Below are 16,496 nucleotides of genomic sequence, written 5' to 3' on the forward strand. Positions count from 1 at the left end.
CAGTTAGCTTAGTCGCAAAAAGATTATATTGGTTTAAACAAGCGCTGTTATATGGTCATTGGGTACAATCATCCACCCATTGTCTTAACCCATTTATCCCATTAAAGGGCAACACAGAGACAAACAACCATGCACACATGTACACTCATAAGGGCAATTTTAGAGTGACCAATTTAACTAATAATTATCTTTTTGAACTGTGGGAGGAAGCAGGAGTGCCTACCGTCACTACATTACTGATATAGTTAAGATTTTTGCATACAAAAGGTTATAAATTACTTTTTTGTGTATCTCTTGTACTTAAGACCCCTGGACTTCTTGAATAATCCTCTTTGGGCAAGTAGTATAAATTTGAAATATTTGAACACTAACATAAGACATGTTAAATTTGAAGAAGAACTGGACCCTGAAATATAACATTATCTCAGAACACATAATTAAATCCACCAGTGACTGGCTTAGAATTAAGAAATGGAAACTTCTGGGTGCAAACAAAGAACAGACTTTGATCTGAGATAATGAACGCAGCAAACATCTCATAGTTGCAAAGTGATGGGTGGGACCTGAAACAGATGTCAGAGAACTACAATTATCTCACTGAATTTATTTCATCTAACAAGCTGACACCAGCTTTTAGGTATGAAGTTTTACCAACAAAATTTTATGTTGTGTAGCACACAGAATCAAGCTTTTATTTTGTTTCCCCTTTCCTTCGTTTCGTTCGCTCATTGAAACTAAATAAAACTGTTTCCACAGATTTATATTAGAAAACCCAGAAATCTGTGGAGCCATTTGGCTTCCAGCAGCATGATGAGAGAACAATAACCAACTGATAAGACAGCAGTGCTGAGCTTCAGCATCATTAAAAATGTGGCAAAGTGGGTTTTCTAATACCAGATGCTCCGTAGGGTGGGACTGAACAGTGATTATGTTCTCACCCTGACTGTCAGTCTCTGCATGCCAAGACGTTACATCCATTTGACAAAAATGATGGTGTTTGCTTCTTTGCTTTGTTTAAATAAGATAGAAATGTGAGCAACCAGATGTCCCACTATAAGCCTAAATACTCTTGTCACAGCTTCATCCACAGAAAAAAAAAAAAAAAACAGATATTAAACTAATTTGTGAGTTTGTTCATTTAATGAATCCTTATTTTTCACAATTACCCTCTTATCAGTGATAGAGTCATGCTTAGTGAAAAAGCAACCTGAAATGGACCTTTTGTTAGGTGAACACACATAAATGTCTCAGTTTTGCAGATTTTGGTGTGTTATTGTTATTATCATTATTAAAAAGCCCACCATGCCTTCACTGACTAAATTATTTTGCAAACAGTGGAGTTCTTACATGTGGTGCAAGACATGTAAGTGCCCTAGGCAAGTCCCTCATTGTGCTTTGAAATGAAAAAAAACAACTCATTGACTTTTGCAATTTTATAACTATTACAGAATAAAAAATGTGCTTTTGAAGAAACAGCCTGACCAATCTTAATAGCAAAAAAAAAAAAAAATGCAACAAGTTTAAAATGCATTTTCATTTGGTTTTTCAAAAACTACAAAACATTTGAAACTCTCAAACTGTGTTTTGAAGAAGTAAAAAGAAATAGTCTTTTGAAGGAGGGTTCATTGCTCTAATTTGTTCCTAAATATTTTTTTCCCATTTAAATATATTGTCAAATTCGGTTTCATGACTGTTCAGTGTCAAGAAATAATGTTTAATTCTAAATCCATGGTCCTCAAAGAGTAGTGCAAGTGGTACTTAGCAAACTTTGAGACTGACAACTCATTCCACCGCCATCTCGTTACAATCCTGCAGTTCCACGTCTCGCCAGAAGAGGGAACAGTTCACCCAGAGAACTTTGTGAGAAGCTTAATCAGCTGGAGACTAGGTGGAGCTCTGAGATGCTTCTGACTTACCTCATGTGAACTAAAGCACAGCAGGATGTAAAAACGTGCTACCTGAAATTACATACTTACATTGAGGTTTAAGTTGAGATACTTAACAAATACCTAACAACTGTTTAGGTATTAGGAATAATTAACCATATGTGTAATTGTTAGGTATTCTTTTGATGGTTTAAATGAGCAATCTGACAAATTTCTTTGACTTTAGAGCCCCTTCACAGCTTCTGTCAGGACTGTGGATGATATAGAGACGACATTACTTAAATCTCCTGCTGCACACCTCCTGTCTCCTGTCCTGTAAAATGACAAATCATCTTATTGCAGATGTAATTATCAGATGTCAGGCTGTGGTAGAAAGTCTTCCAGCTGCATAAGAAATACTCAGATACAACTTGGCACCTGCTGGCTGCTGTCAGACAGAAACATTGACTTGATGTTACTTTATCAATTTTGTTGGCATGTCATTTTTTTGCTTTCAAGACCTCTGATTACCTCAAAATCTGCCGTACAAGACCTTTACAAAAATTCATTTGTTTTCTCTGTAAGTATTTGTAAGTGTGAGTCCACAGCTATTGCTGCAGTGAAAATAAATGAGGAAAGCAGATCAGTGTCTGAAAGAAGGGTCAAATCTAAAACCAATATTATTTTTGCAACACCAAATCCTTAAAGGAACAGTACAACTGCGTAAATGTGATCAATGGTATTAAATGTGAATTTAAGATCTGACAAAGCCAGATTGAGTTTATCAGTAATCAAAAACTCATTTGACGTTAAACACGGGTTAATTTCAGTAGAGGCAGAAAATAAATATAAATTCAAGCAGCTACTTTGTCCAATTCCATCATTTTTAGATACAAGGTTGTATAGATGTAGGACTATTCCCTGTTGGCTGTGATGGTGGTTAGCTGGGGTCTTAGGAGGTCACTGGAGAAACAAATATAAAGAAATAAGAGATAACTGAAGACTTTAATAGATCCTATTTAAATTACATTATTATATGCTAATTTAGTAGCTCATTGAAGAACTTTACTCCATGACATTTAAATTACTAAAATACAATCTTACCCATTTATTAGCAGCATAAAAAACCTTTAAATAATGAATCATCTATTGCAGAAGCATAGCAGTGCACTAAAAATGCAAATAGTAATAATAATAAATCAATCGTTATCTTACAAATTAAAGGTTTTCAACAAATCACCAGTGCCATAATGTTCTGTTTTATTACATGAAACACAATATTTTTTTAAAACATTCAGTAAAACCAAGGATATTATCCAACAAACATTAGTGATCTGCAGCCTTTTCTGCTTTTTTATTTTTTTTATTTTTTATTTTTTATTAAATTTTCCAAATGGATATACAAAAATTAACATAAAGGATCAAATCCCCACCCTTCCCTTACCAACACAGAACAGCACATCATATAACACTTACACAGTCAAGACAACATGATGAAAACACCACAAGTTGATCCAAACCATTCCACACGCACGAGAAAAAAGAAAAGAAAAAGGGCAGTTATACAGGGTATTAAACAGTGACGGGTTTGTCATAAACACTTTTTCATTGAAGGGATTTTAGTACAGGGTCCCATATTTCCTCAAACACATTGACCTTATCTTCGTTATAGTATCTCAGTCTTTCCAGATGCAGAGTATTTGCTAGTTCTCCCAACCACAAATCAAATGTGGGCACCGAGTCCTTTTTCCAAAATCTCAAAATCAATCTTTTAGCAATCACCATACCAAACAAAACAGCCCTTTTCACACTTTTAGTGGCTGGTTGCAAAGCACTAGAGACCCCGATGATGGCAATAAGAGGTTCTGGATCCCATTTTTTTCCAAAAGCTGTTGAAAAAAAATTACAAATTTTCTTCCAGAATGAGTGAAGCTGAACACATGACCAGAAGGAGTGCGTCAAGTTACCAATAGCAACCCGACATCGATTACAAATTGGAGACACACTAGGAAAGAAAGTGCTCAGCTTTTCCCTCGAATAATGGAGCCTATGAATGGTTTTGAACTGTATGAGGTTGTGTCTGGCATTGACTGAGCATTCTTGAATACTTTTCAAACCTTCCTCCCATAGATCTTCAGATAACTGTTGCCCCAACTCAACCTCCCATGCCTTTTTAATCCTGGATGTGTCTACACATATATTATTAAAGATCTTATAAAAGTGAGACACTGCCCCCCGACTGACAGGATCAAATTTATTTATTTCCTCTAGGGTTTTATGTTTTGTTAAAGTTCCAAAATCCGATAAATTTTTCTGAACATAGTCCCGAACCTGCAGATAACGAAAAAAACTCGACGGGGGAAGATTATACTTAGAGCATAACTGTGCAAAAGACGCAAAAGTTCCATTAATATATAGATCACCTATCACACTGACGCCTTTCATTCTCCACATCCGAAAGACGGCGTCACTGAGACCTGGTGCAAAGGAGTGATTTTCACAGATAGGAGTGTCAAAGTAAACATCCGGAGCTTTTATAAATTTTTGTATCTGATTCCAGATTCTGATAGTATGGCCAATGACAAAACTATTGGTATAGAGTGTTTTACTGACTTTAATGGGGCTGTTAAGGAGGGCAGGTAGAGACGAATTACAACAATGCAGACGCTCTAAAGATAACCAGGTAGGACAGGTCACATCAGACTGGAGTGGGCCCTTCCTCCACCACGCCAGGATGTATAAATGGCAAGCCCAGTAATATTGCTTGAAATCTGGTAAGGAGAACCCACCCTCCATTCCTGGTTTACATAAGTGTTTTTTGGAAATTCTGACTCTTTTATAGCCCCAAATAAAGGGAATAATAATAGAATCTAATTGTCTGAAGTAGGATACACCTATAAAACATGGGACAGATTGAAATAAATGAAGGAATCGCGGTAATACCACCATTTTAATGGCATTGATCCTACCGGCCATGGAAAGGAGAATCTTTTCTGCTTTTTAAAAATGTTTTTAATGTGTATAGTACTTTCTTATAGTACTATACACATGCTAATGAGGCTATTTTTAATCCATGACTTCCGGCTTCCCCCAAGTTATGAATATAATGGGATTTCTCTTAGATACTTCTCAGAATCAGAAAACAAGGGAGAATGTCATTCAAGTGGGAGATAGTGTAAAAATGACTCTCATTGTCTTAGTTAGCATATCCAAACAGTTTTATCTCCTCTGCTTAACATACTGACGCAAAAAAATTCCTGTAGCATTACCAACTCAGGTGTTATAATCCTTTAGTGTTTGTTTTTCTGTTTTGATCATTTGAGTTTTTTATTATTGCTTAAAAGATTTTTTGATGTACAATTAATTTCTCTGTGCTCTTTAATGTTTGAAAGGTGTTGCCATGCTATTTCAATCTGGAGAGACTCAGATGGAGAAAGACAGCGATTAAAAGGGTTTATTGACATACATGAATTAAAGTTCTTTGGCGCTCGGGCCCCGGCTGAGGACATCGAGCTGTGAATTGCAATAAGCTCGGATGAGCATTCCCGATGCTGGTTAGGAATGTCATCCTCCGGGACCCGACACTGGTGGTGGAGGTCGGTGAAGAATGCGTGCCTGGAGAGCCAGGAGAGTGGAGGTGGAGAAGGGGCGGAGGTGGGTTGAGCGCAGCTGGAAAGCGAAGGATGCCATGGATGATGGAGGTCCTTTTCAACTGGGGCTTGGTCGGTGATTGGCCATGAAGTGGCTTGGTCAAGCGTTGATAGGTCATCGATGATGAGTGGGACGCGCCGATTGGATGATGCAGGTGGGGCTAGAGAGTCTTCCAGTTTGAATTTACGCCGGGGCTTCATTTTTAGTTTAGTTTCTATTTTTTTGTGTGTGTCCTGTTCTTTGTGCATTTAGATTTATTTATCTTTGTTTGGTGTTAATCTTTTCCCCCTTGTAGTTTATTTGTGTCCAGTTCAGTTTCCTTTGTGTTAATTATTAATGTTCCCTCAGTGTTGCTCTCCTCACCTGCACTCAGTGTCATTCTCCTTTCTTCCCTCAGTATATAAATCACTGGTTGTAACAGTTTTTTTCTGTTATTTCTCCCCATAGCCCACTTCATGACACCAGGCACCCTCAAAGCAACATAGACTAGGTGAGAATGAAAAAAGGTGTCAGGGATCAACGAAAGGTCCAAGAGAGGTGATGGCAACTCTGCAAACGGTACGTATGAAGGTGAAGGACTAAATCAAGTTTGGAAATAATTGTTTGAGTTTCTCGGAGGAGCTTAGAAGTCAAATATTCTGCAGCTTCAGAGATATGTTATCCTCAAACTTCAATGATCTGTCAATATGATGCCGGCAGAGAATATTTACTGGAACAGCACGTATATGCTTGCAGATTACATGCAGGTTATAGACTACACACATACAGAGTCAACTATCTCTGACACATCTCCAAAAATGATGTTATTAAGCTCTTTGATCCTTAATTCTCATATTTTCATATTGAGGGAGTTTTATATGAGTCAGAAGTTCTAGCTTGTATTAAAAAAAGACCAATATGTCTTACCAAAACCTGATGTTTATATTTTGAGATAAATTAAAGCTTTGGACTTGAATTAACTGAGCAGACATGACACCTTTTCATGAAACACTTAGCAGCCCATCAAAGAACCTCCAAAATATTTCAAAGTGTCTGCAAATGTTAAGACATTCTCAACACAAATTAGAAAATGAGTGTCTTTGAGCCTGTGATTACAAATATTCAGTCACATTTCTCTCTAATCACACCATACCAGTCATTCACCTTTTGTCAGGTCTTTACCATCACCTTTGTATGGACACGGTTCTGGGGAACAAATCCAGCAGCAAATAACTGGAGTCACAGTTCAAGATATTTAAAAATCAGTGAACCAGTCCTCATGATATAAACAGAAACCTGAATGTCTGAGTCCATGTGTATCTGCGAGATAACAGAAAGCTGTCAGCATGCAGTCCTGTTTTATTAACGCATTAATGCATCTGTTCCTCGTTGCTATTCCAAAATTCCTCACAACTCAGTCAGGGCCCTGAGCGTGGCAATGCCTCTCTGATTAATCTGATTACTGAGAAAATTATTTGATGAAAACTCTATTGATTAGGATCACACTCAGAAGAAACTTTGATTGTTTCTTCTGTATTTAGACCTGAGCAGCAAAAGTGCTACAAAGCCTTATTGTAATTGTTGGATGTGTTATTACTCTGTCTCCAAAAACGGAAATTTGGGACCTAAACATATGTAAAAACTGAACAAACTTTGCCCAAAACTGTGAAATCAAATGTTTTTAATGAAATCAAAAACGGGGACGGCAAAATGACTCTACGGTGCCCCCTAAACTGAAATAGGCCACATAGAGATCTGGTTCAAAGATATATTCCTATCAAGCCAAGAAAGTACAGGAAGGCGGCCAATTTGGATTAAAGGCTACTTTTGATGTTTACCCACCTTGAACTTCGACAAACTCTTCATAGGGTTTTTGAGATATTGGCTTCAAATTTGGTCATTAAGCAGTTGGTATTGTTTTTAATGTTATCAAAAATAATATTAATATTTTAAATGTTTCTATTTGTAGTTTTACTTCACTGTGCAATATATTTTTCAATTTCACTGTAATTGTATTATTTGTTTTTAAAAATGTCTAGTATTGTCATTTTTCACGTTCAATGCGAAACACTTTGTTTTACTCTATTCTGTACGAATCAGGCTCTCCAAATAAAGATTAAATGATTTTTAGCGAGGGTAATTTTTCATGCGTCTTTAGAGAAATTAATTTCACAAAGAGAATGAATCCAAACCCTTACTCCCTTCACAGTGACAGCTTTATGACTAAAATCTTGCAAACATAATTACTTTCCTGTCAGCTGAAGTGCTGATTAGACACTGTTATCCTTCTTCACAAGTAGCAATGATGAACAGTTTATATATCCTACAAAACTCAGCATGTTAGCATCATTAAGTCCATGTAAGCATGATGTTATTGTCTGTGGCTCACGGTTTTTCTTCTGTTGAAGATTTCATGGGAAGCTGCTAAAAATACAAAATGTTTTTATTGCCAGAAAAAACTGAAACAGTTTATTCTTCAAAATGATTTGCATTGTCCCAATATAATTACATTTTTTCCTTCAAAAATGTCCAATTCATCTTCAGGAAAATGAGACGAACAAATCTAAATACATATTAATCACATTTCTATTTTCAGTGCGCTGACAGAAAGTTTGGGAGCAAACAGGAACACAATATGGCAATTTGTCATCTTCAAACTAGCACTATAGTATAACATGCTGTGGCTCTGTGCTGATTTCTTACTCTGTGGTGTGACTGTCTGTGACATTAGCTCAATGTTTGCAGATTGGCTGAAAATATTTCGTTAGGCTCTACAGTCTCCAGGGGAAACATGTCTGGTCTTTAAAGCTGCCAAATATGGTTCCTATATCTGAGATAGACAGACTTTATTGTCATTCATACATTTATAACATACATACTGAGTGAAATTTTGTTGCAAGGCTCAATTAAAATAAATTAAAAAAAGCTAATAACCAAGAAAGGAAGACAACAAAAAAGATTTATTTTTTTGTATAAATTATCTTGGTACATCTCCAGCTTGGGTTATGCAACTTTTAGGTTCACCTCCACCTGATATGTGAGCTTCCCCTGCAGCTCCATCTGTAACCTGCTGGGAAGCAAAAGAAAAGCAAAGAAACAAACAAGCAAAAAAATATATAATAATAAGACATCCAGAAATGGGAAAATAGATTTGTAGGAAAATGGGATTTAACAAAAAGCTGAAGTGTGCATTAGAGAAACAATTTACTGTTTCTTTGACTGGACATTGTTGCAGATAGGAAGCAGACTAACATTCTGAAGCTAAGATTGGTATTAAACACATTTTCTTCTGATTTTCAGAATATTTCATCACTTTCTGCTCAGCACCAGGATACGCCCTCAGGGACCTGAAGATCTTATCTATCACATCAGTTTAAAGTTTGGCAATATTATAGAGTTTTTACTGAAAAAGCAGCAGATTTTCTGTTAAATTATAAAACATTTTTTTCATAAAACATGACTCAGCTTCAGAAAACTCCAAAGTTATTTCAAAACTTTGATGACAGTTGTTTTGTTCCACTTTTCTCTCACACCCAAGAAAGCGTGTCCCGCACTTGACCTGTCTGGTTCCACTTCCTTCATGTGGCTTATTGGAGCTCACCAGAAACAATGCTGGAGGTTAAAAGGTTTAAGTGCAATGAGTGGACTGTCAAAATAAGGTAGAGCACGATGTGTCCAGTTTTATTTTTGGACACAACTCTGCCATTTCTGGATCTACACCAAGAATGCTTTGTTCAGTTTGTAGAGCAAAAACCAAAACTGACAGAAAACAAAATGAAAACTGAATTCACAGTGTGATTATAAAATATTGAGCTGCAGCCAATGGTGGGTTGGACGCAAAAAATAAACTCAGGATTCCTGCCATAAAGTTTGAAAATAACTTTTACCATAAACGTTTTCTGCATGGAAGTCTGTCACAACCCCTATAATGCCCTTCTAATTTGTATATTCATTAACAAACTACAAAATACCCTACAAAATAGCCATTCACTGCAAAAACATAATATCTCACCAGGTATTTTTGATCTAGTTTGACTTTATTATTATTTCACTTATAATAAAGCATTATTCCCTTGTTATAAATGTAATAATCTGACATCAGAACAAGTACTTTCACCAATATTAAGGAATTTTTAAAACAACTCCTGAAAAGTTACTTGTAAGTTAGTTTTGTCTTATTTCAAGTGTACTAAGATATATGGACTAGAAACAAAAACAAAAATACTTGGTAAGATTTTATGCTTTCTCAGTTTTGAACCTTTTCACATTTTGTCAATTATTTTTTTATTTATTGCATATATTATGTATTCAATTTATATGTGCCATCACAAAGACATATTTTTTTTATTATTTAAAGGTGCATTGTGTTCCCTGTAGTTTGAACTTTGCTTACATACATCCTCATTTTGTCCAATACAGATGAAACCAGTTTGCCTTGTAGAGCTTTTGTGGCATTTCTTCTTTTGAAGCTTCAAGGCAGGAACAGCTGAGGTGTTGGCAAACAGGCCCCTGGTTGCTTCAACAAGAAATTGCATCAGAAACTTATGATTTAATCAAGTCTGAATAGAGATAATGTTTTATCTCTATTGATATGTTTACTCAGCTTATAAACATATCAAGGATCCGTTTTTTATGGTTGCTCGTGAAAACAGCATCAAACCTGACCCCTGATGTGGAATATAAGATGTAAAACAAAACAAAAAACTAAATCAAGCAATGGATGTTTTAAAAGTCAGGTCAATGGTGCAGTGGCAGATGGTGGCCCCAAATTAACATTTGTTAACAGGATTTCTAAAAAAAATTCCATTTTAAAATTTTCACATTTTTCTTGACTCAGATAGCAATATTTTTTGAAATAATAAAAAAACAAAAACAAAAAACCCCCAAACATTTGAGACGTTTGAGGACAAAGCATTTACCTAAGATTCCACAAATCTTCAATAACACAACATATGTTGGAGTCCTAGTAAGGCTATTTCACAGCTTTTTTAGGCATCTAGTCTTAACATTTTAAATCTGTAACACACACACAGTTTCTTTGAAGCACAATTTGTGATCCTTTACTCTGATAATTTGTGTTGATTTGCTTTGTTTTTGAATCTCTTCCTGCCCCTCTGCCCTGTATTTTGAGCATAAAATATTCTAAAAAGCACTTCATTTTACAAAATATATTTTTATATATTTTTCTTAGATAACGCAATAAGTGTTTAAATTTAACTACTTTTTCATAGTTATCTAGACTTAAAAAAAGATCAAATAAATTTCCAGACTTCTCCAGACTTTTCATAAATGTGTAAGAGCCCGGCATTGGGCTAGATCTGCTTTTAATCAAGTCTCCTTCAATTGTTTTTGCTGCTTAGCTCTAAATGTGTGTGCATGTAAGCTGAAAAGTGAACCCTGGAAATGAAAGCAAATGAGAGGAAATCTCACCTAAGCATAGATGAATATCCAAGCATCCTATTCTTTCAGACTTAAATTTTGTTAAACTTCATGTAATACATTTTTTATGCAATTTACTGACAGCAAAACATAAAGAAATAAAATTAAACATGGCTAAAAAAACCAAACATTTTCAGGCAGAGCAGGAGGCACTGGGAGCCGAATATCCACTTGTACATATTTTCTATATTTGTCTGAAAGCAGTTCACTCTTCACATTGTTTCCATGCAGTGTGAGGTCATACTGCTCACAGGACAGGAAGTTTCCACCCTCGTTGTGCGGGTTTCCACCCTCACTGTTCTCCTCTGAGACTTTTTAGCAACAGCTCAGATCTTTTTTAGATTGTGTCGTCTGTGTGTTCGTACAACCTCTCTCCCATGTTGTTCTCCCTGCGCCTCCTGGAAAAAAGTGTTCAATTTAGATCAAACAGCAGTGACAAACTGTGAACAGACTCAAGTAAAAAATGACAATTGTTTTGTCAGCAGATGCAACCTGGCCTGTCATGTTGCATAGCGTGTGGGAGGATGCCATGTCGTATTTTTTCTGTTTCACTCTGCGCGTGCTATTATTGTTTTTTTTCTCTCTCTCTCTCTCCTTCTCTCTCTCTCTCTCTCGCAGCATTGGCTTTATCTTCAGAGCATAGCCTGAAATAAGATTTGTGTCTGACATAATGTTTGCGTTTGGTACTCTACCTCCACAAGAGAAATGCCAGCACTCCTCCACACACCAGCAGCAGGAGGACAAGACAAACCACAGCCGCCGTCGTCCCTCTGCCCCCACTTTCACAAGGTGCTATGAGCCACAGGAAGAAAGACAAAAACACCATGAAAAGGGAAAGCAAAACAAGACATCTGACATGTCTCCTCTAAAACACATGAAAGGTTCACTGTAACAAGTCTGTAGACTCGGTAAAACAGAAGAAGATAACAGAAAGTGCCCAGACAGCCTTTGGATCATCATGCTCTTTGGAAGACAATTGCATTTGTCTCGCCTGTTTAGCGGCTTTGCAAGCGGCAGCAGCTCAAGCAGCGACAGTGATTTATTGATCACACTGTGGAAAATCCTTTATCAGAAAAACAGCACAGGAGATACAATACGCAAGAACAAAGTGCAACCAGGATGCTCAGACAGACACAAGGTAGGGAGTCAGATGTCGGAAAATCCATGAAGCAAAAAGAGAGGCCGACTTTAAATAAGACAACAAACACATTTATATTTTCCGTGATCTTCCTGTTTAGGTAATAAAAGTAAAAGTAACACTTTGTAAAGCAACTTCTATTGTATTAATATGATTTCAGCCTTTTTACATTTGGTCCCTTTAAAACCACCAGGTGGTATTTTATGTGCCAGACCAACACAAAATGTTATTTATTCTGAAAAATACAGAAATTGACATATATAGATTTCAAAATGTAATAAAACAATGAATAAATAAGGTAAGTGAGGCATGTATTTATATTCAGTATCTGAGAATCAACACTATATATTGCTGTAATTTCAGCTGCAATACATTGTGAGAATATCTCACTTTGCACACATACAGTACATCATATTCAATGAATTAGAATAAAGGTCCCAATGAGTCTCGTTTGTTAGATTAAATGTGCCTTTTCAAAAATAGATATGTATAAGAATAATACATAATAATAATATGTAGAGAAGGATATTTTGTCCATTCTTTTCACTTCTCCAACTGAGAGATTTAACTTTCTTTCATGTGAATCACTTACTATCTTCCTCATTGTGTGTGGTTATATAATAAATGTGGGGATAAGAATCTAATTAAAAAAAATGCTTCACTTATATTAATTTTACAGGAATTTTTAAGCATATCAAAAACTTCTTAAAGTTTAAAATTTAATTTCTTAAAGTGATTAAAGAGGCAATGACGCTCATACTTAGCCATATATTCTAAACCCTATTGTTGAAGTAAAACATCTGACTAGTGCAGAAGTAAAACTAATACGTTCACTGATCCAAACTGCATTTAAATATTTGGAAAAGTCAGAGAAGCACTTCATATGCGTGAATGTATTCTCTTACCTGCAGTGTACGTGGCAGAGCTGTATCCCAGCTTGTTGCCAACCATGCAGGTGAAGTGACCACAAATGGGATTCATGGTTACAATCAGCATGTCTCCATCCTTGGAGACTTTTCCCACCTGCTGGGTGATGGCAGCTCTCTCGTGCAGCCAGCTAAAGCTGGGGTCTGTCCCCCACGCCTCGTGGCAAACCAGCAAGGAGTGAGACATGTTGATGCTGACGGAGACATGATGAACTGCCTCTGCACAGACACAGAAACTGTGATGAGGTCAAAAATGATGACAGGCAAATAGGTAAAACTGAGAAATAGATGGAAACAAGAGGTATGAAGTGCTCTGCTGTGGGTTTCTATCTGCTATAGAGCAGGAATAATGGTACACGCTGTCAAAGAGGGTCCAAGACAAAGAACCTTGAAAGACATTTAATGCTGTCAGGAGAGACTGGCTCAGATTCAAAGCCAATAATGAGATCAGAGAGGGAGGTATTAAGTCTGAAAATGGGATGAAGGGAAAACTGAAAGCTGGAAAGCTACAGTGAGAGAGGAGTCATCTGGAGAGACACAAACAAAAAGGAGAAACAGGAGAACAAAGCCTTTGAGAAATTTAATTTCAAGTGTTACATTTTTAAATGAGACATTCACTTTCAGAAGAACACAACTAATTCTGGTTTGAAGTTAAGGAAAATTCACAGCACTATTGAGTCTGCTGAATGTAAAACTAGAAAGTCCAAATTATTACTTCAACTGCTTTTATGCAAAAGTACAAGAAACTGTTGCACTTTAATGGCTTCAGCATATGCTGACCTTTCTGAAGACAGTGAAAATGTGATGCACTCCCATAAAAGACTGTAGCCACTGACTGTGCAAAATGAAGTAATCTACAGGCTTTAAATGGCAAATAACAGATAGACCAGAAAATCAAATTTGGGACAATGACATTTTCTTTCAGTTTTGTCAGAAAGACTAATTGTATTTAATAGGCTAGGTTGCATTCATGTGAAAACTTTATTTGAAGCTTCTTTGAATTTGCTGGTGAAGATCATTATTCATTTGTTTCACATTTAGAGAATAAATGTGTTTTGACATGTGAAACACATTTGGAAAAATGTTTTAGGCGTGGCAACAAGAATGTAAACACATGGGAATGTTAGAGTTACATGAAATAAGTGGAAAATTGTTTCACATGTGAAAAGTTTTCTTTCATTCACATGTGAATTGTTGTCTTCACTATGATACATGTGACCTTATGTGAATTGTATGTATTTAGTTAAATATGGGATGCAAACCTATAATCATATTTTTTTTTAAACCCTATTGACACTTTTTGTTAATGTAAAGCCAACACACATAGTATTTGTTTTAAAAAAGGAAGGTAACTTGGACAAATTCAGTGCAACAAGGTGACTATAAAGCATAATTAATGTCTTCTAAATGTCGCGTATCATTCTGTACCGTATTCCCTGACGATGCAGCGTCCGGTGGCATTGGCTCCTGAGCGATCTATCACAGTCACTGAGTACTCTCCGCTGTCTTCTGTGCTGTATCTGTTCATCTCAAGTGTCGTCTCCTGCTGCTTCAAACTCACTTGTACATTTGGCCTTCCACCAGAACACTTTGGGCTTTTGGCAGGACACGTAGCCAGCGTCACTTTGGTCCGATCATGTCCAGTTTCAGGCTCCCGTGTCCACGTTATCATGGAAATCTCTTCCCTGAGATTCTTCTCGATCCGAGCTGTGAGAACCAGCTTGGAGCCTGGGATTATGTGGACAGGCTGCTCATTCAGGATGTGAACTGACATGCACCAAAACCTACCTGGCACTGAGAACAAGAAGGGGGGATATGTTTCTGCAAGCTCTTTTTTTGTCTGTTTTTCTTATTACATGGAGAGTAACATTCACAAAAAACATATCATGAAGCAGTGAATCGATCTTTATGCTACAAATATGCATGGATGCAAGGCATATACTGTCTGTCACATAATGTCAGGCGATGATTTATGGTGCATGTCATCCATGTGCAATCTGATAGCCATCAGCATCCTGATGTCTGTGTCAAATCCTGTTAAGACTGCATGCATGCACTACAAGAGCTATTAATCATTTGTCTTAACCTGATCATTAGACTATGGAGGACATGTAAATAACAGAACTGAGGTTACTAATGCAAGAGGTAGCTAGCAAGAAGTCTTCCGTTTACGTAAGAGTGCAGAATCTAAAGTTTTCCAACTTCTGTTTTCTCCGATGATGATAAAAGTACTCTGCTGCCACATCATGCAGAGAGACTTTCAAAAAGTATCTTAGTTTCCCTCCTTAAGTTCAATCAAAATAATACGGATGATTATTAGAGCAAAAACAGTCTTACACAACAGAAGAAGTGGCAAAACTTTCCAGCATTGGAGACACTGCAGATCCATAACACCTGCTGGTGCTGAAAGAAAGCAGAGAGAGAGGAATTTGTCCAAAACCTCAACAGGAACAGCAGTAGCTCGCCATTTTCTCTCTACTCAGGCAGCAGGGGAGCCAAAACAGCAAAAATAATAACATCACCTCCAGAGAAAATATAATAACAATTAAGGCAGTGTTCACCACCATAACAAGTGGAATACAAATGCTCAGTACATGCTTCTTTTTCCTCCCTGAATTTTATTCTGTTTTTTTTTGTGTGTGTGAGGAATCCAAAGAAGTGCAGCACAAAAATTAGGAGCTGGAACAAAACAGAGACCATTCTGCTGCCAAAAAAATTCATTTAAAATAGAAAGTGAAAACACATGAACCCCTGAAGCACAGTGAGCACCAAAACACAGGGAGGGAAAACACTGATAACGGCTCAGGAACACAACCTGCATCCCATTAAATACATCCAAGAATTTTCTCCTGTCGTTTACAGAGAATTTAACCCAACAAAACCAGCAAGAGAAGGATTCACCTTACCAATGGAAAGATGAGGCGAACAGTACCGCAGAGGTTTTCACTCTGTGTTCTCAGAGTGTTTAAGAGGAACACGGTTCAGACTGAAAATAGATTTATGGCCCCAAATGAAGCACCTCCAGAGCGCTTTCGGTTACATAATAAGGGATGATTTCTCTCAAAAACAGAGAAAAAGAAACCTCTTGTCTTTGCTGGCTTGTTTGCTGTCCAGTCAGTGTGTGTTTTGCAGCCGTCTCTGGTTTTAAATCTGCTTCCTTCCTCTTTATACCCCACCCCAGTGTTTCTGTACATCCAGTCCTTCCTTCTTCTTTTTTGTAGATTTTATAACCAAACTTTCAACAGTAAAAAAAAAAAAATCCCCCTTCCACTCCCTCTCCTACTCTCTCTGCTCTGCTCCCCAACATTCAGTCCTTCAACAATGCAGCATGTTCAGCTCCGGACATTCATGAAACTTGTGTTGTAATTTTTGTAAACAGAGATAAAATGTGAAAGTAATCTTTGGATGGGGAAAAGACAAAGTGATCTTTGTACTCTGGACCTCTTATTCTTCACAAAACGTTTATGGCTGCAGACACAGTACATTGTCTTTATATTG

General features: G+C 36.9%; 1 protein-coding gene across 1 annotated transcript; it reads right to left on the bottom strand.

Annotated features, from left to right (window-relative positions):
- Nucleotides 1-9,825: 9,825 nt before the first annotated feature.
- On the bottom strand, nucleotides 9,826-16,187 carry LOC114142336 (uncharacterized). Its single transcript, XM_028013563.1, has 6 exons — nucleotides 15,905-16,187; nucleotides 15,336-15,401; nucleotides 14,427-14,792; nucleotides 12,978-13,217; nucleotides 11,627-11,726; nucleotides 9,826-11,332 (listed from the first exon to the last, which is right to left on the bottom strand). Exons 2-6 carry the CDS (start codon nucleotides 15,385-15,387, stop codon nucleotides 11,272-11,274), a joined length of 819 nt encoding a protein of 272 aa, XP_027869364.1. The 5' UTR covers nucleotides 15,388-15,401; nucleotides 15,905-16,187; the 3' UTR covers nucleotides 9,826-11,271.
- Between the last annotated feature and the right edge of the window lie 309 nt (nucleotides 16,188-16,496).

The sequence above is a fragment of the Xiphophorus couchianus genome, chromosome 3, assembly GCF_001444195.1.
Source record: "Xiphophorus couchianus chromosome 3, X_couchianus-1.0, whole genome shotgun sequence".
Lineage (NCBI taxonomy): Eukaryota > Metazoa > Chordata > Actinopteri > Cyprinodontiformes > Poeciliidae > Xiphophorus > Xiphophorus couchianus.

Bases quoted from the DNA above. Each gene is read 5' to 3' on its own strand.
- LOC114142336 (XM_028013563.1), bottom strand. From the start codon at position 15,387: ATGGATCTGCAGTGTCTCCAATGCTGGAAAGTTTTGCCACTTCTTCTG. The intron at 14,793-15,335 runs GTAAGACTGTTT...TCTTGTTCTCAG, and splicing joins TTTGCCACTTCTTCTGTTGT to TGCCAGGTAGGTTTTGGTGC. The intron at 11,727-12,977 runs GTAAGAGAATAC...TGTGGCTCATAG, and splicing joins CTCTGCCACGTACACTGCAG to CACCTTGTGAAAGTGGGGGC.